The sequence below is a fragment of the Eretmochelys imbricata genome, chromosome 14, assembly GCF_965152235.1.
Source record: "Eretmochelys imbricata isolate rEreImb1 chromosome 14, rEreImb1.hap1, whole genome shotgun sequence".
Classification (NCBI taxonomy): domain Eukaryota; kingdom Metazoa; phylum Chordata; order Testudines; family Cheloniidae; genus Eretmochelys; species Eretmochelys imbricata.
The window spans coordinates 36930223-36952919 of record NC_135585.1 but is presented as its reverse complement, the minus strand read 5'-3'; the positions used below and the strand labels follow the sequence as shown (position 1 = coordinate 36952919).

Below are 22697 nucleotides of genomic sequence, written 5' to 3'. Positions count from 1 at the left end.
ATGCAGCACATAGGGGAAACTGAGGCACACAGTATTCATACAAAATAGTACAGAAAATTCCCACTCTGTCACAGTTCCAACCCTCCCCCAGTCTGTGCCCGGGGCAGAGAGGCTCTTCTTTGCCCCTTCTCCCCCCGTCCCACCAGTCTCTGCCCCTGCTCGCCCAAGGATTGCAGTAGCTCTCAACTTTTCCATACTGCTGTACTCCTTTCAGGAGTCTGATTTACAGACCCCAAGTTACACCTCACTTAAAAACCATTCGCTTACAAAGCCGGACATAAAAATACAAGTGTCACACAGCCACTATTATGCAAAAATTGCTGACTCTCTCCTTGTTACCATATAATTATAAAAGAAATCAGCTGGAAATATACATGTCGGTGTACACTCCATAGAGCAAGATGAAGACGTCACTGTCTGGAATGTTGGTTTGCACTGAGGTCACCAGTGCTTTCAGGCAGCCCCTTGTAAAACTAGGCCAATAGCGAGATGAGCAGAGGCGGACGAGGGTTTCCTGGGGCCGTGGGCCAGAGCAAGTGGACCCTCCTCCCACTCCGGGGCTCCCGCCCCTTGTCCAATCAGAAGCAATATGCTAATAAGGCGTATGATCTCCCCCCTGCTGTGTAGTTTCATTCTCCTGGGGGCTGGCTTTTTCGGGCGCTTTCCCTTGCACGAGCAATGGGGGAAGACATGATGTGTGTGAAGGGGGGAGTTGGGGCTCCCCGCTCAGCTAATGCGCAGAGAGGGGGAGATGGAGCAGGGACCTGCCTTGCAAAGGATGCTGCAGCCTTGGAGTCCCTGGAGGAGGTAAGCTGTGATCTTCCTCCAGAGCAGTGCCCTGAGAACCTGACTCCCACCCCGGCTCTGCAATGGGGGACTGGGGTTAGGGTGGAGACGGGGGGTTATTCTGAAGATCCCAGTGTCATCGCAGCCCTGTGATTATTGTTACAGCCCCCACAGGCAGGCTGCAGGGCGTCTCAATGTCTGTGAATGACGTACGATTTGTACAGCAGCCGCTGTTGAATTGTGTGTCCATTCTTCGGCCACAAATTGAGCTTGAATATTTTCGTTTCCCCCAAAATGGGGTGTTGGGTAAAGGAGAGACGGGGGGGGGGGTCCAGGAAATGAACAGTAGCTTTTAGACGTGCCAGAAAACCCAGTAAAACACACAGAATTGTTCCCAAGTCGGCGAGACGTCCTGCCTTTCAGAAAGGGCTCCTGTTCTCTGGGAAATCCTCCCTTCGGGGGACAAATCAACCCCGTGTGCAGACGTCACTTCTCCCTTCCCGAGGAGCCTGGCCCAGAGCGCGGCGCGCATCGCTTGGCCTCCTGCCCCGGCCCCTCCAACCTCTGGGGTCCCATGCTCGTGGCTGGGGGCGGGGGTGTTACGGCAGCTGGGGGGGGCAGGCTCCTGGGGGACAGGGTAGCCGGGGTCTTTGCAGGAGCCTTCGCGAGAGAAGCTCAGCCCCTCGGGGGCTGCGAGCAGGAGCCGCGAACAGGCCGTGTGGCCGGGGAGCTCTCCGGGTGAAGGGCAGACGGTGTCTGACCCTGCATTGGCTTGGCTGGGGCGGGGGGGCTCGCTCGGCTCGTAACTCCAGCGGGAGAACAATGTTCCGCCGCCAGGGTGATGTTAAAGTTGAGGTGGGGGGGCGGGGGGAGAGACACCTTTAAATCTGCTTGAATGCTCTGGGTGCCGTTGTGATGCGCTGTACACCCCCAGCGCCCCTGTCTTCTTTCACTTCATCTCTTCCAGGTGGTGGGTGCAAGACTCAGGCTGTGGCTGCCTTTGTCTGTACCCCGATGGCCGGGTTCCTCTCCCTTCTCGGGGGCAGCGGTGTTGTGGCCGGGCTGGTCCCAGAATGTGAGAGAGACAAGGCAGGGAGCGGATAGCTTTTCTTGGACCAACTTCTGGTGGTGAAAGGTACAAACTCTGGAGCTCCACAGAGCTCTTCTTCGGGTTTCCTCTGATGTCCTCCCTCAGCCCTGAAGACGAGCTCTGTGGAGCTCCAAGTTTGTATCTTCCACCAGTGGAAGTTAGTCCAGGAACAGGAATTACCCAGCTGGTCTCTCTCTTTCCTTGTTGCCGTCCTCCTCTTTCTCTCCACCCGTTTCACAGCAGAGATTGTCTTACTATCTGTGTGCAGCATCCCTAGACCAACCCCTAACCCGATCCAGGACAGGAACCTCTCAGCTCTACCCTATTTCTTTCCACTGCAGTCCTGCCTCAGGGATGGAGGCCGCATTGTGCCAGATGCCATAAAAAACACATCACAAAAAGACAATCCTTTCCCTAGGGAGTGTGCAGGCGAAGCACAATAAGTAATTCTCAGCCGCTTGTGCAGAGGACCAGCAGTGACCTCTAGTGGGAAGAGGAATTCCCATTGCTGGAGCACAGACAATCATGACAATAGTGTAATAAAGAATACAACTGCTCTAGAGGTTGGATCCCAAAGGTCTTTACCAACCACGTCGTACTTATGGGAATCCTTTCCCCCCACTACTGACATGCAGCCACCTCTGGAGTGAAACTCCACAACTGTTCAGCAGCACACAACACGGGCAGACGATGTCTTAGGGGAATGGTTGAAGCAGAATCCACTCACCTATTGGAATTTCACAGGGCATTTGAGGGAGGCAAATTGTAGTCCCCCGAACTGTCATTTGAACCGACTCAGATCTCCCCCATTAAAGAAGAGCCATAGGATTTGTAATGACCATAATGGGACCTTGCTTTTAACTCCCAGCTGAATCCTGACACCAGCAGAGGTACAGCGTCCCCAGCGGCCAGGTTGAGTCTCTGGGTTCAGTTCTGCCTTAGTCGGGGGTGTCATCCGTCTTATTTGTTTCAACACTGAGTTTCCCTTGAGGTTTCCCATTGGGAAACAGCCTGGGTCTGTCCCTGTTCAGCTTTTATAAGCTCACACCGTCAAACCTCAAGGAATTACATTGGAATGCACCAAGCCAGAGATTTCTCCCGCCAGTGATTCCTACATCGAGCCCAGAACTTGTGACTGAGTTAGAGCAGATCATTCGTAAGAGAGCAACTCCATGTAAAGACTTGGAGTGAATTCTCTCCTCTCTGGCCTCCCAGCACCTTGCTTTCCTGACCTACAGCATGCCCGGCTGTTTGAGTGCTGACCCTGAGAAAAGCCCTCACTAGTACATTGAGCCTGAAGGCTTTTTACTAGGGCTGGCAAGTGATTAAAAAAAATAATCGCGCTTAATCGCACTGTTAAACAATAAGAGAATATCATTTATTTAAATGTTTTTGGATGGTTTCTACATTTTCAAATATATTGATTTCAATTACAACAGAATACAAAGTGTACGGTGCTCACTTCATATTTTTGGTTATAAATATTTGTACTGTAAAAAACAAAAGAAAGAGAATATTTCAATTCACCTAATACAAGTACTGGAGTGCAATCTCTTTATCATGAAAGTTGAACTTACAAATGTAGCATTATGTACAAAAAATAACTGCATTCAAAAATAAAACAATGTAAAACTTTCAAGCCTACAAGTCCACTCAGTCCTACTTCAGCCAATCGCTCAGACAAACAAGTTTGGTTACAATTTGCAGGAGATAATGTTGCCCACTTCTTATTTACAATATGACCTGAAAGTGGGAACAGACGTTCACATGGCACTGTTGCAGCCGGCATCACAAGATATTTATGTGCCAGATGCGCTAAAGATTCATATGTCCCTCCATGCTTAAACCACCATTCCGGAGGCCATGCGTCCATGCTAATGACGGGTTCTGCTCAATAACGATCCATGGCAGAGCGGACGAGGCATGTTCATTTTCATCATCTGAGTCAGGTGCCACCAGCAGAGGGTTGATTTTCTTTTTTGGTGGTTTGGGTTCTGTAGTTTCCGTATCAGAGTGTTGCTCTTTGAAGACATCTGACAGCATGCTCCACACCCCGTCCCGATCAGATTTTGGAAGGTACTTCAGATTCTTAAACCTTGGGTTTTGTCAAATCTGCTGTGAAAGTGTTCTTAAAATGAACATGTGTTGGATCATCATCCGAGACTGCTATAGCATGAAATATAGGGCAGAATGTGGGTAAAACAGAACAGGAGACCTACAATTCTCCCCCAAGGAGTTCAGTCACAAATGTAATTAACGCGTTTATTTTTTTTAACGAGCATTATCAGCATGGAAGCATGTCCTCTGGAATGGTGGCCGAAGCATGAAGGGGCAGATGAATGTTTAGCATATCTGGCACATAAATACCTTGCAATGCCAGCTACAAAAGTGCCATGCGAATGCCTGTTCTCACTTTCAGATGACATTGTAAATAAGAAGGGGGCAGCAGTATCTCCCGTCAACGTAAACAAAACTTGTTTGTCTTAGCGATTGGCTGAACAAGAAGTAGGACAGACTGGACTTGTAGGCTCTAAAGTTTTACATTGTTTCGTTTTTGAGTGCAGTTATGTAAGAAAAAAATCTACATCTGTAAGTTACACTTTCACGATAAAGAGATTGCACTACAGGACTTGTATGAGGTGAATTGAAAAATACTATTTCTTTTATCATTTTTACAGTGCAAATATTTGTAATCAAAAATAATCATGTAAAGTGAGCACTGTGCCCTTTGTGTTCTGTGTTGTAATAGCAATCAATATATTTGCAAATGTAGAAAAACACCCAAAAATATTTAATCAATTTCAATTGGTATTCTATTGTTTAACAGTGTGATTAATCACGATTAATTTTTTTAATCACAGTTAATTTTTTCAGTTAATCACGTGAGTTAACGGCGATTAATTGACAGCCCTGCTTTTTACACAACTGTAGGGGAAACTTCAGCAATGTCTAGAACTAGAGCTGATACAGTGTAAGCCTAGGTCATGAAAAAGGTGAAAAGAAATGACAGTTTGATGTCCTTTGAAGGAAGTAGAAAAGTGAAAGTCCTCTCCCACTTTTCAAATGGAGGGAACTGTTAAGAGTAAATGTTTATTTCCCCTCCAAAACTGAATGAAATCCTCCCTCCCACCCTCAAAACCAGTATTTCCATTCTAACTCCACTCCCCCATCAAAAAATGAAAAATGGCAATCAAAATAAAACCTTTCATTTGGCTCAAAATGGCATTTTCCATTAAAAAACAACTTTGAACAAGAGTTTTCATCCAGCTGTAGTTTGAAGGTTCAGAATTAATGACACCTCGGTTCCCATCTCTCCCTCCAGAGGGATCCGGGTGCAAACTCTGCCCCAGGGACTGGCTGCTGCATGGGGACAAGTGCTACTGGCTGTCTAAGGAGCGTAAAGACTGGACTGGGAGCCGTGACGACTGCTCGGGGAAGAGCTCTCGCATGCTCGTGATCCAGAACCGGGAGGAGATGGTAACATAAAATACAGGCTCATCCAACTCCAGCTGGAGAAAGACGTGTGTCACTAGTTACAATCCCAGTGTAGCCTGACTCTACCACCCCCCCGCAAATGAAACTCCACACTGGGGTGTTTTCTCCCCTTCTAGGGGTCTGGCTTATTAACATACAGTTCAGAACAAGAACCCCACAGCTTTCCCACCCCATTCTGCCCAGCTGGCTCCTGTAGGCGTTTCACTCTCAGGCTCTCTGTCTGAGAGCTCAGCAGAGCCCTTCTGCATAGAGCTACTCACACAAACCTCCTACCCCATCAAATCTCTCCCTGCCCAGCCTGACTGCCCTTGTAGCCCCACCAGGCCTGGCTCCTGGTCACCTGCTTCCATCACCTTTGCCTCTGAGTCCAGGGGCACCTAGTCACAGGTGAGGCTCAATCCAGGACTCCCTTAAAGGGCCAGCTCACCCTGTGCCACCAAGGACTGGTGCTGATGTTACCATGTCTGCATAGAGAGAGCCATGTTTACCTGCACTGGGACCCTGCCCACCCAGGGGAGAGGGTGAACTAACTCAGGGGCTGGTGGGGTCTCCTGCTGGCATTATGGGCGGAGCTACTGAAGGAGAGAGCAGGCACTTCATGGGATTGTGAGGATGTGACGCAGCAGGGAGGGGTGAAGTGTTGACCTGGGAATGTGCCCTGGGGATGGGAGACCTGAGAGCCTGTAACCTGAGCCAGGAGTGTGTGGGGGAGGTAACACCTCTGCCCAGGAATGGGAAGACAGGCTGCAGGAGAGAGCTGCTGGGAGGGTTTAGTTTTCAGTTTGGGGCTGGGTGGAGGAACACAGGGAACCCCAGGGCTGGGGTCAAAGCTCCCTGCTCCCCCAGAAGGACTTGACTGAGGGGTCCTAGTTGTACCCACAAGCTCTGTTTTGGACTGTGTTCCTGTTGTCCAATAAACCTTCTGTTTTACTGGCTGGCTGAGAGTCTCAGTGAATCCCAAGAAGAGGGGTGCAGGGCCTGGACTTCCCCACACTCCGTGACAGGGATCACTAAGGGAATTCTAGCATGTTACAGGATACTCATCCCCACCCCCTCTGCTTTGCACATCACAGGATTTCATACAAGATGTTGTACAAGATGCAAACTACATCTGGATTGGCCTTAAAGTGACACCCCCAGGGGGGAAATGGACCTGGGTGGACGGTTCCCCATTAGATCCAGTGCGGTGAGTGCTGCTTGACGTTTACTCTTTGAGATGTTTGGGAAAAGCTCCCATTGTATAACTTGCTCATGTTAAATGTCCAACGTCTGTTCGAGGCCTGGTCTACACTGAAATGTCTTAGCCCTGGTCTACACTAGGACTTTAGGTCGAATTTAGCAGCATTAAATCAATGTAAACCTGCACCCGTCCACACGATGAAGCCCTTTATTTCGACTTAAAGGGCTCTTAAAATCGATTTCCTTACTCCACCCCTGACAAGTGGATTAGTGCTTAAATCGGCCTTGCCGGCTCGAATTTGGGGTACTGTGGACACAATTCGACGGTATTGGGCTCCGGGAGCTATCCCAGAGTGCTCCATTGTGACCGCTCTGGACAGCACTCTCAACTCAGATGCACTGGCCAGGTAGACAGGAAAAGAACCGCAAACTTTTGAATCTCATTTCCTGTTTGGCCAGCGTGGCAAGCTGCAGGTGACCATGCAGAGCTCATTAGCAGAGGTGACCATGATGGAGTCCCAGAATCGCAAAAGAGCTCCAGCATGGACCGAACGGGAGGTACGGGATCTGATCGCTGTTTGGGGAGAGGAATCCGTGCTATCAGAACTCTGTTCCAGTTTTCGAAATGCCAAAACCTTTGTCAAAATCTCCCAGGGCACGAAGGACAGAGGCCCGAAGCAGTGCCACGTGAAACTGAAGGAGCTGAGGCAAGCCTACCAGAAAACCAGAGAGGCGAACGGCCGCTCCAGGTCAGAGCCCCAAACATGCCGCTTCTATGATGAGCTGCATGCCATTTTAGGGGGTTCAGCCACCACTACCCCAGCCGTGTTGTTTGACTCCTTCAACGGAGATGGAGGCAATATGGAAGCAGGTTTTGGGGACGAAGAAGATGATGATGATGAGATTGTAAATAGCTCACAGCAAGCAAGCGGAGAAACCGGTTTTCCGACAGCCAGGAACTGTTTCTCACTCTGGACCTGGAGCCAGTACCCTCTGAACCCACCCAAGGTTGCCTCCTGGACCCAGCAGGTGGAGAAGGGACCTCCAGTGAGTGTACCTTTTAAAATACTATACATGGTTTAAAAGCAAGCATGTGAAAGGATTACTTTGCCCTGGCATTCACGGTCCTCCTGGATGTACTCCCAAAGCCTTTGCAAAAGGTTTCTGGGGAGGGCAGCCTTATTGCGTCCTTCATGGTAGGACACTTTACCACTCCAGGCCAATAACATGTACTCGGGAATCATTGTACAACAAAGCATTGCAGTGTATGTTTGCTGGCGTTCAGACAACATCCGTTCTTTATCTCTCTGTGTTATCCTCAGGAGAGTGAGATATCATTCATGGTCACCTGGTTGAAATAGAGTGCTTTTCTTCAGGGGACACTCAGAGGAGCCCATTCCTGCTGGGCTGTTTGCCTGTGGCTAAACAGAAATGTTCCCTGCTGTTAGCCACAGGGAGTGGGGAGGGTTGAGAGGGTAGCCATGCAGTCGGAGGAGGCAAAATGCGACCTTGTAACGAAAGCACATGTGCTATGTATGTAATGTTAACAGCAAGGTTTACCCTGAAAGAGTGTAGCCACTGTTTTATAAAATGTGTCTTTTTAAATACCGCTGTCCCTTTTTTTTTCTCCACCAGCTGCATGTGTTTCAATGATCACAGGATCTTCTCCTTCCCAGAGGCTAGTGAAGCTTAGAAAGAAAAAAAAAAACACACTCGAGATGAAATGTTCTCCGAGCTCATGCTGTCCTCCCACACTGATAGAGCACAGACAAATGCATGGAGGCAAATAATGTCAGAGTGCAGGAAAGCACAAAATGACCGGGAGGAGAGGAGGCGGGCTGAAGAGAGTAAGTGGCGGGCTGAAGACAGGGCTGAAGCTCAAATGTGGCGGCAGCGTGATGAGAGGAGGCAGGATTCAATGCTGAGGCTGCTGGAGGACCAAACCAGTATGCTCCAGTGTATGGTTGAGCTGCAGCAAAGGCAGCTGGAGCACAGACTGCCACTATAGCCCCTGTGTAACCAACCGCCCTCCTCCCCAAGTTCCATAGCCTCCACACCCAGACACCCAAGAACGCGGGTGGGGGGGCCACCGGCCAACCAGCCACTCCGCCACAGAAGATTGCCCAAAAAAAAGAAGGCTGGCCTTCAATAAATTTTAAAGTTGTAAACTTTTAAAGTGCTGTGTGGCATTTTCCTTCCCTCCTCCACCACCCCTCCTGGGCTACCTTGGTAGTCATCCCCCTATTTGTGTGATGAATGAATAAAGAATGCATGAATGTGAAGCATCAGTGACTTTATTGCCTCTGCAAGCGGTGATCGAAGGGAGGAGGGGAGGGTGGTTAGCTTACAGGGAAGTAGAGTGAACCAAGGGGTGGGGGGTTTCATCAAGGAGAAACAAACAGAACTTTCACACAGTAGCCTGGCCAGTCATGAAACTGGTTTTCAAAGCTTCTCTGATGCGTACCGCGCCCTCCTGTACTCTTCTAACCACCCTGGTGTCTGGCTGCGCGTAACCAGAAGCCAGGCGATTTGCCTCAACCTCCCACCTCGCCATAAACGTCTCCCCCTTACTCTCACAGATATCGTGGAGCACACAGCAAGCAGTAATAACAGTGGGAATATTGGTTTCGCTGAGGTCTAAGCGAGTCAGTAAACTGCGCCAGCGCGCCTTTAAACATCCAAATGCACATTCTACCACCATTCTGCACTTGCTCAGCCTGTAGTTGAACAGCTCCTGACTACTGTCCAGGCTGCCTGTGTATGGCTTCATGAGCCATGGCATTAAGGGGTAGGCTGGGTCCCCAAGGATACATATAGGCATTTCAACATCCCCAACAGTTATTTTCTGGTCTGGGAATAAAGTCCCTTCCTGCAGCTTTTGAAACAGACCAGAGTTCCTGAAGATGCGAGCGTCATGTACCTTTCCCGGCCATCCCACGTTGATGTTGGTGAAATGTCCCTTGTGATCCACCAGAGCTTGCAGCACTATTGAAAAGTACCCCTTGCGGTTTATGTACTCGGCGGCTTGGTGCTCCGGTGCCAAGATAGGGATATGGGTTCTGTCTATGGCCCCACCACAGTTAGGGAATCCCATTGCAGCAAAACCATCCACTATGACCTGCACTTTTCCCAGGGTCACTACCCTTGATATCAGCAGATCTTTGATTGCGTGGGCTACTTGCATCACAGCAGCCCCAACAGTAGATTTGCCCACTCCAAATTGATTCCCAACTGACCGGTAGCTGTCTGGCGTTGCAAGCTTCCACAGGGCTATCGCCACTCGCTTCTCAACTGTGAGGGCTGCTCTCATCTTGGTATTCATGCACCTCAGGGCAGGGGAAAGCAAGTCACAAAGTTCCATGAAAGTGCCCTTACGCATGTGAAAGTTTTGCAGCCACTGGGAATCGTCCCAGACCTGCAACACTATGCGGTCCCACCAGTCTGTGCTTGTTTCCCGAGCCCAGAATCGGCATTCCACAGCATGAACCTGCCCCATTAGCACCATGACGCATGCATTGGCAGGGCCCATGCTTTCAGAGAAATCTGTGTCCATGTCCTGATCACTCACGTGACCGCGCTGACATCGCCTCCTTGCCCGGTATCGCTTTGCCAGGTTCTGGTGCTGCATATACTGCTGGATAATGCGTGTGGTGTTTAATGTGCTCCTAATTGCCAAAGTGAGCTGAGCGGCTTCCATGCTTGCCTTGGTATGGCGTCCGCACAGAAAAAAGGTGCGGAACGATTGTCTGCCGTTGCTCTGACGGAGGGAGGGGCGACTGACGACACGGCTTACAGGGTTGGCTTCAGGGAGCTAAAATCAACAAAGGGGGTGGCTTTACATCAAGGAGTATTTCAGGCAGGACTTCACGGAGGGTTCCAATAAGAAATGGTGCACCTAAGTTATTGTTCTTGTAACAAGGAGGTTAGCCTAGCCTCTGATTGATACATGGCTAGATTTACCTCGCTGCACCTTCTCTGTGAGTGACTGCAGTGTGACCTAGAGGAATGAGTCCCCTAGACAGAGAAGGGGGGGAAGCAATGAGTACAAAACAAATCTGGTCTATTTCTTGTTTTGATCCGCTCCATCTATCTTTTACATCTTTGGCTGGCAGCAGACGGTGGAGAAGGACTGCATGCCAGCCACATCTCATGGCTGCTCAGCAGAAGATGGTGCAGTAGGACTGCTAGCCATCCTCTTCTCTTGCCTGCCCGGCAAAAGATGATGCACTAGGACTGCTAGCAATCCGTATCACCTGCCTGCTCACCATAAGACAGTTCAATAGGACTGACTGCAGGACTAAAGAGAATGACCTGGTCAAGTCACTCCAAATTTAGTCCCTGTGCCCATGTCTGCCCAGGCACTCCCAGCCGACGTGGCCAGGAGCACCTCGGACATGATGAGGACGGCTACCAGTCGTACTGTACCGTCTGCTGCCATAAGGCAATGGGTTGCTGCTACTGTGTAGCAATGCCGTACCGCGTCTGCCAGCACCCAGGAGAAATATGGTGACGGTTACCTGAGCGGGCTCCATGCTTGCCGTGGTATGGCGTCTGCACAGGTAACTCAGGAAAAAAGGCGCGAAACGATTGTCTGCCCTTGCTTTCACGGAGAGAGGGAGGGAACGGGGGCCTGACGATATGTACCCAGAACCACCCGCGACAATGTTTTAGCCCCATCAGGCATTGGGATCTCAACCCAGAATTCCAATGGGCAGCGGAGACTGCGGGGACTGTGGGATAGCTACCCACAGTGCAACGCTCCGGAAGTCGACTCTAGCCTCGGTACTGTGGAAGCACTCCGCCGCGTTAATGCACTTAATGCACTTAGAGCATTTTCTGTGGGGACACACACACTCGAATATATAAAACCGATTTCTAAAAAACCGACTTCTGTAAATTCGACCTTATTCCATAGTATAGACATACCCTAAGCAAGTCATTTTTAAGTCAGGAGAAACTTGGGGTACGCAAGACAAATCAGACTCCTGAAAGGGGTGCAGTGGTCTGGAAAGGTTGAGAGCCACTGCCCTAAGTCATCTCACAGCCTGGGACGTCTTCTCGACTGACGCTCCGCAGGGAAGTTAGAGATGAAGGACAACACCAGAGCCCAGCTTCCCATTATGGGGAGGGGGAGGAAAGACTCACCCCTGGGCCTTTCCTTGTTACAGGGACCCACAGTGACACGGACTCTCTCTCACTCTGCAGCTTCTCAGGCTCTGCTGCTGGGAACAGCTGCGGGTGGATAAAAGGCAGCCAGGTTCTGTCTGAGACGTGTGCCGCGGAGCTCAAATGGATCTGCCAGAAAGAAGCGGCCGTGATAGAAACAGTGCAACTGAGGATCCACATTTGTGTATCTGTAATGTGAAGTACCCCCTGTTTAGTCTCCTGGGTACGGCCCTATCAAATTCAGCCATCCAGTTTGGTAAATTTCATGGTCATGAGATTTTTAAAAGTCTTTTAAATTTCACAGTTTTAGCTATTTCAATCTGAAATGTCACCCTGTTGTAACTGTGTGGATCCCATCCCAGAAGAGGGTCATGGGGGGTCTCAAGGCTATTGGGGGAGGGGTGTCACGGTATTGCGACCCTGACTTCGGCACTGCTCCTGGCAGTGGTGCGACCTTCAGAGCTGGGCTCCCGGCCGACAGCCACGGAGCTTTCTGCTGCTGGGGGAGGTTCTGATCTGGCCCTGGGAGCAGCCCATGCAGGGGACGAGGTCCTGTTCCTCCCCAGCCCAGCCCGAACTTGCAGCTAGAGCCTGGCACACGGTAGGAGCCCCTGCCCGGGACACTCCCAGCCCTGCCCCTCCCCCATTCCAGGGTCCAGCACTCAGAGGTTAAAAGGGCCTGGAGCTGGTGGGTGGTGGGGTTCCCTCCTGACCACCGCTCTCGGGGCAGTTGCCCGCATCACCCACGCATAAGGTTGGCCCTCCCCCCCCACCAATCCACCATGCCACTCTCACTTCTGCACTGTTGCTGGCAGCAGCGCTGCCTTCAGAGCTGGGCACCAGACCAGCAGCTGCTGCTCTCTGGCCGCCCAGCTCTGAAGGCGGGGTAGACGTAAGGGGGGCAGTTCTGGGACATATCCCCTCCTCCCCCGGCCAGATTTCACAGGGGAGACCAGATTTCACAGGCTGTGATGCATTTTTCATGGTCATGAATTTGGTAAAGCCCTACTCACGGGGCGGGACTGTGGCTTTAGGCAGAGCAGAACTCTGGGCGGTGCTGGGACTCAGGTGCCCCGCACAGTCACAGTTCCTCTCCTTGGTCCTTCTCACTGGGCTGGGGCCTTGGGGTGTAATTTTTAACTGCCCGAAACCTGCAGTAAGTTAATACCCTGCAATGCTTCCCAGGGTACCCAGGGCTGGGAGGCACCTCGCCACCACCTGCCCTTTGCCTGAGGGAGCCTTGTCTGTGCCTGCCAGGGGTCAGCTCCCCAATTCCACTGGCCACACGCACTTGCTGCTGGGCCTGCCGTCACTGCAGGGTAGCAATAGGCCCACTCTGCCCTCAAGCCCTCTGAGCATCAGTCTGGAGCTTCCAGCCCCTGGTCCCCTAGGCACTGGCAGGATTCACAGATTCACTATTTCCAAAGGAACAGTTAACATCCTCTGCCCCAGCTTACCAGGTCCAGCTCAGATCACTGCTCCACTTAACACACAGCGCTTCCATAGGCTCACAGCGAAATCATGCCTCGGTTCAACAAAGCCAAGAGTCAAGTGGAACTGTTGGAAACAAATGGTTACATATAACAAAGTCATAACATGCATTCTAGAGCCGAGACTGAACTAACAAGATATTCTCCTGTCTAACCAAGTACAGCTCACCCAAAATCCTTGCAGCACTTCAGAGCCAGGCAGGCTCGGACCCTTCTTTCATGAGACATGCATACTGTCAGTTTGTCTCCAAGGGGAAGGATCCAGTATGTCTCTGCACACCGAGAGAGATCAGACCAATCCTTTGTCTTTATGCTTAAACACGACAGATGGACACACACACACAGCCCCCTGCTGTTAGTTTCTTCCTGTAGATTTCCCTTTTTTGTGGATTTTGCAATCTAATTTTGCACCTGGCTCAGTGCGCAAAGAGACATCCAACATCAGGCACACAATACACAGATGGCCAGACAGGGAGGTAACCTCAGTTGCCTCCTGTCTGAAAGGAGGATCTGAGGTACATCACCTCCCGTGACCTGCCTTGACTCCAAGACCTTAAGGGCATCATTGTCAGTCTGGAGACACAGCTCCTTACATAGTATCCATACAGAGGTCTTGCTCCGATTATGGCAGCTTCTAGCAGAAGCTTTTTTCTGCTTAAAAAATTAAAAATATGTGCGACTCAATAATTATACGCATGCGCAGTAGCACAGAATTCCCCCAGGAGTAATTACAGGGACACAATAACACCATCTCCTTGTATGGTGTTGAGCCATGGGCGACCCGGTTTGGTCGATGCAGTGCGAGTGTAGACACCGTGTTACCCATGTCCATCCTAAGAGTCCTCCATCAGCAATCCCATAATGTCCAACACTGACTTCTCTGGTCACAGTTGTGAACTCCACGGCCCAGGAATCTTGGAGACCAGATGCCAGACATAACCTTTTAAAACCCCACATATTTTTGAAATGCTTTTTTCTAATTGCCCAGATTGATAAACACTCCTAGCAGCTCTCAGTCGTTGTATGCAACTGCTCATGCTAATTACATAAACTAGACATGATCCTGCCTAGAGTAGACAGGAGGTATTGGAAATCGTCATGGCCCCCATTGCTGCAGTTCTTCTTGTGGGTCTGCAAATACTATAGGATTATTCATCCTGTGCTTGCAACATTCATGACAACAGTGCGGAGCTGTGCAAGCTGCATGCTTCTGTCAAAGATGGTGGATAGTGAAAAGTGCCATGTTGGTGAATATGTGCAGCACTGATGCAGGGAGCCAAGTTTGCATGTGTGCAAGTGATATGCTAACTGGGGCATCTTTCTGTTGATTTAACTTGCACTTATGAAAGTTTTTAATGTAAACATGGCTTTAGTATCAAATGACCAACTATAAATTCAATGTAGTAACTCGATTTAAAACTATAATTTGACTTGGTATTAAAACTTTCAAACAAAAAATGAAATTAGACAAATCTAATAGGTTGGATGGGACAATCAAGTTTAAATCAGTGTCAAATTAACAAAATCTAGCAAAATCTTTAATACTTCTCTTACTTTGTCTTAAGAAAGAATCAATCTTAGGCATAGCATGATTCTTAATTAAATTCAGAGTCATATGATTACTACAGCTTGAAATGCAGCAGCATTTAGACATGTCTCTAGCTGAAAATGGTTAGAATAATACATACAAAAGTTGGGGTACATGAATCACCAATTCTTCCTGGTTCAAAGCAAGAAAGTCACAAATAAACCATTCTCCTACCTCAGTGCCCAGAGACATGTCAGGACATCACACTGACAATCCAAAGGAGCCCATCTCTTTATCTGTATGTATCCATTGTACTAAGGGTGGGGTGGGGTGGGGTGGGGGATTCACAAAGGTTCTTAGACTCCTTACTAGGCACCCCTGTGGTAACAGCACTCCCACTCAGGTTCCATCTATCCCTGTAGGCTCTTAACCTCACTCAGCACCTACGTTTTTGTGGTAAAAATCCTCTAGATGCCTATGTTCCTGCTTCTAGGCATGCACCCAGCTGCCTCATTCTAGGCACCCAAGCCCTTGTCTCTCCTCTAAGCCCCAGTGCAACTCACAAACCAGGGGAAGGTAGGTGGAGGCCCAATCTGGTAAGCATGATCAGAGGCTGCCTTGCTCCACACAAAACAGGCAGGAGGCTGGGGGAGGGTGAAAGGAGATGGTTTCCCTCATAGCTTTTAGCCCAGTGGTTAGGGTGCTTATCCAGGATGTGGACGTTACATGTGAAAGCATGCAGTTTCAATCAGCACTAAGTCAGTTTTAGTTACAATAGTGTCACATTCAAATCCTATAACCCATTCCAGTTTTGTTTTAGAAGAATTTTCCGCACTCTGAAGCAGTTTTAAGGCTTACTTTTTACTATTTCTAGCAGAATTCTTTTCTTTCATACCATTTGAAATTAGGATCTTTTTCAGAATTGGATGGAAGTTGTTGGGTTTATATGAACTGGGTACTTTTCAGTTAGCAGCACCTACCAGCCCAAGAGTCCAGTTTTAGGGAACAGAACTGAACTCCAATGGGAAGCAATAATTATGCTCTCCAAGGCCAAATTCCAACTTCCCTGAAGAACAGAAATTCCCTATAGAATTTTAGCAACAACAATTGATTTCTTAAACCTTTACAGAAATTCCAGCTGCCATGAAGTTCACAATCTTCTTCGTGGCAGGATTTAGGATTTTGTCTTCAGGCACACTTAAAGAGTAATTGGAGCCAGGGGACTGGACTCAGAGATATCCACCTCACACATGGGTGCCCTAACCACCAGTCTATATGGTCATTTTCACTCTCTGTCTTGACCCAACTCTTGGTTCTAGGATATATTGAGACACCCACCTCAGAATATCTGAGAGCTGAGAGGCTAGGGCACTCCCCTGAGAGGTGGCAGATCCCTGTTCTAAACTCTTGGCTTTATTAGGTGCGGAGGGGACTTGAATTGGTCTCCCACATCCTAGGTGAGTACCCTAACCTCTGACCAAAAGATTATGAGGGAGATTCCCTCACTGCAGAGTTAGGCAGCCTCTGAAAATGTCTATTGGATTGGGCCCTATCATCATAGCATCGTCTCACTTCCATGACTCATGAACTGGAAGCAGAGATATACGCCTATTCCCATAAAAGGAACGGGCTTAGGTCATACACTCTTGTCAGGATGCCACACTAGGTAGCTTACATGGCTCCCCATGTAATGTGTGGGGATTTGGGGATTCCATTCTAAGGCACCCATCTCTCCTCATTCATTTTATAAGGGGCTTGGTCACATAACTCAGTCTTTGTGGATCCCACTGCTGTTCCTCTGATAGTCTATGTACCCAAAAGTTTGGCATTTGGAACACTTTGTCACAACTCTTAAGTCCTTTGATGGATTCTAGCCTAAAATCATTATCAGGGATGAATGAGAAGTCACAGCAGACAAGAAAAAAAGGGGGTTAGGTGTATAACATCACACTTAAATGAAGTGAAGTGGCTGAACACAAAACATTCACATTTGCCAAGAAGTCATAATCAAGTCCCATCATAATGTGGGAATCTTATCTCAGCCTCTTGTTCTGCATGGCTCTGTTCTAGGGAGGAGATTTCATTCTCTGCTTCAATAAGGTTGTATGTCCTCACTACATGGCCACTGTAGCCATGCTGGACCCGCTAAGATTTGTAGGAATAAGCAAAAATGTTATTCTCTTTGCCCATCCCTAGCCAGCACACTTTTACGGAGTGTATCCTGGGTGGATTCTCTTACATCTCATGGAAGATGAGTTGTGCTGAAAGGCATTTCTGCTCTTGGGCACTCTTCCCCATAGCTTCTCTGAGGTTTATTAAGGGCTGAGCTCTCATTGAACATTTCCCAAATTCTGGGCATTTAAAGCGTTCTTCCCTGGGTGGATTCTCTGATGGGCAACAAGGATTGACTTCCAACTGAGGCTTTTCTTGTCCTTGGGAATTTATGGGGTCTCTCTCCCCTTTAGGTTCTCTGATCTGATAGAATGTGTAAGCTCTGATTGAAGCTTTTCCTGCAGTCAGGGCAGTTATAGCGTTTCTGTCCTGTGTGAATTCTCTGATGTGCAATAAGGTATGAGCGATCCCTGAAGCTCTTCCCGCAGTCAGAGCAGTTAAAGAGTTTCTCTCCTGTGTGGATTCTATGATGATTGTGAAGATTTGAGTGCCGAGGGAAGCTTTTCCCACAGTCAGAGCAATTATAGGGTCTCTCTCTTGCATGTAGTATCTGATGTTTAATAAGGTATTGTCACGGAGTCCCTGGGCGATGCTCCGGAACTGCTCCCTATGAAGCCAGTCAGGACTCTGGGGCAGTTGCCTTTCTGTGAACAGCCTGTCTTCAGGACACAAAGCTCACACAGCTTCCACCTTCCTTGGTCTGACCTCGGGGCATTCAGCATCCTCTGCTTCTCCATGCGCTTCCCACAGCAAGTCCACTCAGGCGGGGCTCCTGGGGAAGGCAGAGGGTCCTGCACCCCAACTTCGCAGTCAGACGTGACTCTCAGCCAGCCAGTAAAACAGAAGGTTTATTAGACAACAGGAACATGGTCTAACACAGAGCTTGTAGGTGCAGAGAACCGGACCCCTCAGCTGGGTCCATTTTGGGGGGCTGTGAGCCAGACAACCACATCTGCCCTTCACTCCATGTCTCCAGCCAGCCCCAAAACTGAAACTCCCTCCAGCCCCTCCTCCCTTGGGCTTTGTCCCTTTCCCGGGCCATGAGGTCACCTGATTCCTTTGTTCTCCAACCCTTTAGCTCTCACCTTGCAGGGGGGAAAGGGCCCAGGCCATCAGTTGCCAGGAAACAGGGTGTCGGCCATTCTCTGTGTCCAGACCCCTGCACACACGTGCCCTCTAGGGCTCTGCAATGATCATACACCCTTATCCCACCACCTAGATACTTAAGAGCTGCCTAGGGGAAACTGAGGCACCCCCACACTATTCAGAGGAAACATTAAGAACAGTCCCACTTTGTCACAGGTATGAACTCTGACCGAACTTTTCCCGCAGTCAGAGCAGTTATAGGGTTTCTCTCCTGTGTGAATTCTCTGATGTGCATTAAGGTTTGAGCATTCCCTGAAGCTTTTCCTGCAATCAGAGCAGTTGAAGGGTTTCTCTCCTGTGTGGATTCTCCTATGTCTAACAAGGTCTGAGCTCTGACGGAAGCTTTTCCTGCATTCAGGGCAGTTATAGGGTGTCTCTCGTTTGTAGTATCTGATGTTTAATAAGGTATGAACTCTGACTGAATCTTTTCCTGCAGTCAGAGCAGTTGAAGGGCTTCTCTCCTGTGTGGATTCTCTGATGATCAATAAGCCTTGAGCGCCGATGGAAGCTTTTTCCGCAATCAGAGCAGTTATAGGGTCTCTTTCTTGTATGTTTAATAAGGTCTGAGCTCTGACTGCAGCTTTTCCCGCAGTTAGAGCACTTACAGGGTTTCTTTCCTGTATGAATTCTCTGATGTGTGACAAGGTGTGAGCTTTCCCTGAAGCATTTCCTGCAGTCAGAGTAGTTAAAGAGTTTTTCTCCTGTGTGGATTCCATGATGAATGTTAAGATTTGAGCACCGATTGAAGCTTTTCCCACAGTCACAGCAGTTGAAGGGCTTCTCTCCTGTGTGGATTCTCTGATGTTCAATAAGACTTAAGCACCAAGGGAAGCTTTTCCCGCAGTCAGGGCAGTTACAGATTCTCAGTTGTATGTATTCCCTGATGGATGATAAGATTTGAGTTCTCATTGAAGTTCTTCCCACAATCACAGCAGTTGAAGGGTTTCTTGCCTGTGTTGATTCTATGGTGTAAGATAAGGACTGGTCTCCATTGGAAGCTTTTCCCACAGTCACTGCAAGTGTAGGCTCCCTCTTGATCGTGTATTCTCTGTTGATCAGTTTCTTTGTTTCTTTTGACCACTCTGCTCCTGTGGGTGGATTTACCATGTCCCTCTCCTGGATGGTTTCCCTGCTGCCTATCTGGCCTGTGCTGACTCTCACAAGTTTCTCTCTGCTCAGGATTCTGGGAAACATTCCCTTCAGATCTTCCCCATAACATCCCATGTGGTGCCATTTGCTCAGGACCTTCCTGCTGAAAACTCTTCTCGCTGTTCTCACTCACCGTCCCATCCCCTGTGGGATAGAGAGATAATCCAGACAGGAGTCATTCTCTGTGCTGGGGGGAAAGGAAAACTCTGAAAGGGGAACAGGAAAAGGGGAAAACACACCCATATAATAGCTGGGGAAGTTGAAATATCATGAGCTGAGTTCATCCTCCTTCCTCACAACCCCTCCCCAGAAGAGAGAATCCATCCTTCCTCCACATCCTCTCACTGGAGATGAAGACAGGCTGAAGGGTCAGATGGGCATTTTCATCAAGTCTAAGTGACATCTGCTATGAGGATACAGTAATTGGTTTCTGAGTCAGTTTAGCTGATTCCTCACCTGTGTGGGTGTCGCTGATGATCGCCTCTTCCTCATAGCCTTGGAGATTCGGGATGTGCAGCTCCTCCCCTCGCTTCATCCAGGAGTTCACATTAGGTTTGGAAATTGGAAATCCTGCTTGGGAAACAATTTATCATGTGTTGATCTTGTTTATTAAGGTCAGCCCTATTACTACTTCAGGACCCAGGATCTGAGTCACCCACTCTCATAACAATACAGCTAAGGGTAGCCTAGAATTCCTCCTTACCTGTAAGGGATTAAGAAGCTCAAATAACCTGGCTGACACCTGACCAAAAGGACCAATGGGGAAAGAAGATACTTTCAAATCTTGGTGGGGGAAGGCTTTGTGGTGCGTGTTCTCTTGGGAAGCAGAGAAGCATCAGGTCAGAAAACTCCTTCTCCTATAAACCATCCTAAAAGGCTCTCATATGACAAAAATTGTAAGTAAAAGCAAGGCAAGGCGTCTTAGATTATCTTTTGTTTTGCTTGTGAATTTTTCCTTTGCTAGAGGGAGGTATATTCCTGTTTTTTGTAACTTTGAAACTAAGCCTAGAGGAAGTTCTGCTGTGTTTTTGAATCTTTTGTTACCCTGTAAAGTTATTTTCCCTCCTGATTTTACAGAGGGGATTTTTACCTTTTAAAGAAAATAAAATAAAATCCTTCTTTTAAGAACCTGACTGATTTCTCTATTGTCCTAAGACCCAGGGGTTTGGGTCTGTGATCACTTTGTAACCAATTGGTTAGGATATTATTCTCAAGCCTCCCCAGGAAAGGGGGTTGTAAGGGCTTAGGGGGATATTTTGTGGGAATAGGAACTCCAAGTGGTCCTTTCCCTGATTCTTTGTTAAATCACTTGGTGGTGGCGGCAGTACCTGTCCAAGGAAGGATTTGTGCCTTGAGGAAGTTTTTAACCTAAGCTGGTAGAAATAATCTTAGGGGGTCTTTCATGCAGGTCCCCACATCTGTACCCTAGAGTTCAGAATGGAGAGGGAACCCTGACACCCACCCAGAGAGGCTTCTTCCCAATCTTACAGAGACTGGGCTATAGACCATACAAGATCCCATGACACTCATCTGGAGTAAAGGTGCATTACCTCTGCCTCGGGAATGGCCCAGATTATTGCCCAGGGGAGTTGAGCATTCTGCTTCACTCTCCAGGGTACAACTAAAACTCCATCATGGCCAGTTCCATTCCCTGCATCCCACGCCAGAACAGGAACACATTACTTAAAACGTGAGCTCTTGTGAGGGCTTGCAGGTCTGAAACCGAGGCCCAGAGGCAGTGCTCAGATTGCAGCTGCTGCCTGGCAGGTCACTTAGAGCTTGTAGAGAAAGGATCTAGCAGAGTTGTAGCTCCCCAAGGGCTCTGTTCACAAAGCTCCTGAGTGGGGGCGACGGCTAACCTTACTATTTGGCTTGGATGCACTACTTAATCCAGAAGGAGACAGAGAAAGTTCTCTGAGCAACTAGGTGAATCCTTGGTTGGCTGCTTCAGGCCCTTCCGACGCTCCTGATACCTTACTGCCTATGCGGGCCTTCAGGCTGCCCAAATTAGCTTCTGCTCCTGCAGCTGGCCATGGTGGCATTTGGCTGTGCTGATCCTCCGGGGGCGTGTGTGGCTATGGCTACAGCTGAGCTCTCCTTCTGCTGCCTTGGTTCTACTCTGCCAGCAGCAGCCTCTTTATGTTGTTTCCCAACCTTCCTCGGGTGCCCAGTCCTCCACCTCCTTCACCTTTTTCTGGGTGCAGGTGGCTCAGTCACACCCCTCGGTTGGAAAGAATCTACCTTTCACATTTTTATATCTTGTGGGCCCATTCCTCACACATTCAGCCAGACCCCTTCTTGGACCATCATTTAGTCCTTGGGAAGGTCCCCCTGTGACATTACATGATTAAAATAGGACCATGTACATCATTGTTGCTACCAAATCTTGTGCAAAATGTCATGTGAGGTATCAAGGGAAAAGTTATGATTTGCTGACTATGTTTATCCTGTTTGTATGTGTATATCATTTTTTGTATTTCCAGTTATTAATATTGACTATGTACCTGTATTTCAAATATGTTTGCTCCTGTGGTAACACCCTCAAGGTAGTTTACATCTAGTCTAGCCTGCACATTGTGAATGGAGTATTCAATTGATGGCCCATCAACAAACACAATGGAAACATCTCCATTTTGCGTCTTCCCTGCTCTGATCTCTGGACTATAGACTTATACTAATGGGAGCATTCTGACCTTCCAATCTTTTGGAAGGAAGCAGAGACTTAACAAGCCAGTAGTTTATGTCATTACTGCCTCAAACCTGATACAAAAACTTTGCAATGTGCATATGTATTTGATTCCTTTAACCGATTTTAATTCTCCCCTCTTTCTCTTCTCTGATAAATAAACCTTTAGATATTAGATACTAAAGGATTGGCAACAGCATGATTTTTGGGTAAGATCTGAGTTATATATTGACCTGGGTACATGGCTTGTCCTTGGGAATCAGAAGAACCCTCTGGTTGATTAAATTGGTTTTAAATAAGCACTCATCAATAAGTCTAGAGTCTGCGTGTTGAAAAAAGGACTGGAATATCAAAGGAGGCTGCATTTCTGACTTCTTGTTAGCCAGCATGGTGAGACAGAAGTTTACTTTCGTTGCTGGTTTGGTATATCTTATGGAAGAATAATCACCAGTTTTGGGGTGTGTCTGCCCTATTGCTTAGCCGTTTGTCCTGAATTTGGTATTCTCAGTTGTGACCCACTGAGGCACTGTGACACCCCCTCGTAGCTGAGCAGCTCAGGCCGGCTTGCTGGCAATGTAATAATACCATGTAAGAGGATGCTGGCTTTGTGGAGTCCTTCCGGGAGGTTTGGCTGGACTGGTGACTGTAGAGGCACGGAGATGTTGGGAAGTGGTCAAGGTGAGTGTCAAGCTGTTTTGCTGAGACTACCCCACCAGACCAGTGTCAGGAGTAGGGCCCTGCAGCTGCACTTGCTCTGTGCTCCTGACACCCTAACGAGTTGGCTAGGCTGCCTGATGACCTGCCCTGCCT

At 48.6% G+C, this 22697-nt stretch overlaps 1 protein-coding gene and 1 long non-coding RNA gene across 2 annotated transcripts in view; one reads left to right on the top strand and one right to left on the bottom strand.

The window, feature by feature from the left end:
- Positions 1-663: 663 nt before the first annotated feature.
- On the top strand, positions 664-6551 carry LOC144275328 (uncharacterized). The gene is made up of 3 exons (XR_013348012.1): positions 664-807; positions 5199-5353; positions 6445-6551. It is a non-coding gene; the product is annotated as an uncharacterized LOC144275328 (long non-coding RNA).
- Positions 6552-16307: 9756 nt separating this feature from the next.
- LOC144273992 (uncharacterized) overlaps positions 16308-22697 on the bottom strand; it is a 552201-nt gene continuing 545811 nt past the window's right edge. Inside the window, exons 7-10 of the mRNA XM_077832713.1 lie at positions 18938-19078; positions 18448-18855; positions 18139-18365; positions 16308-17471 (exon numbers count right to left, since the gene is read on the bottom strand). Coding sequence (XP_077688839.1) covers positions 17196-17471; positions 18139-18365; positions 18448-18855; positions 18938-19078 — 1052 coding nt within the window. The 3' untranslated portion in view covers positions 16308-17195. The remainder of the gene's footprint in view (positions 17472-18138; positions 18366-18447; positions 18856-18937; positions 19079-22697) is intronic.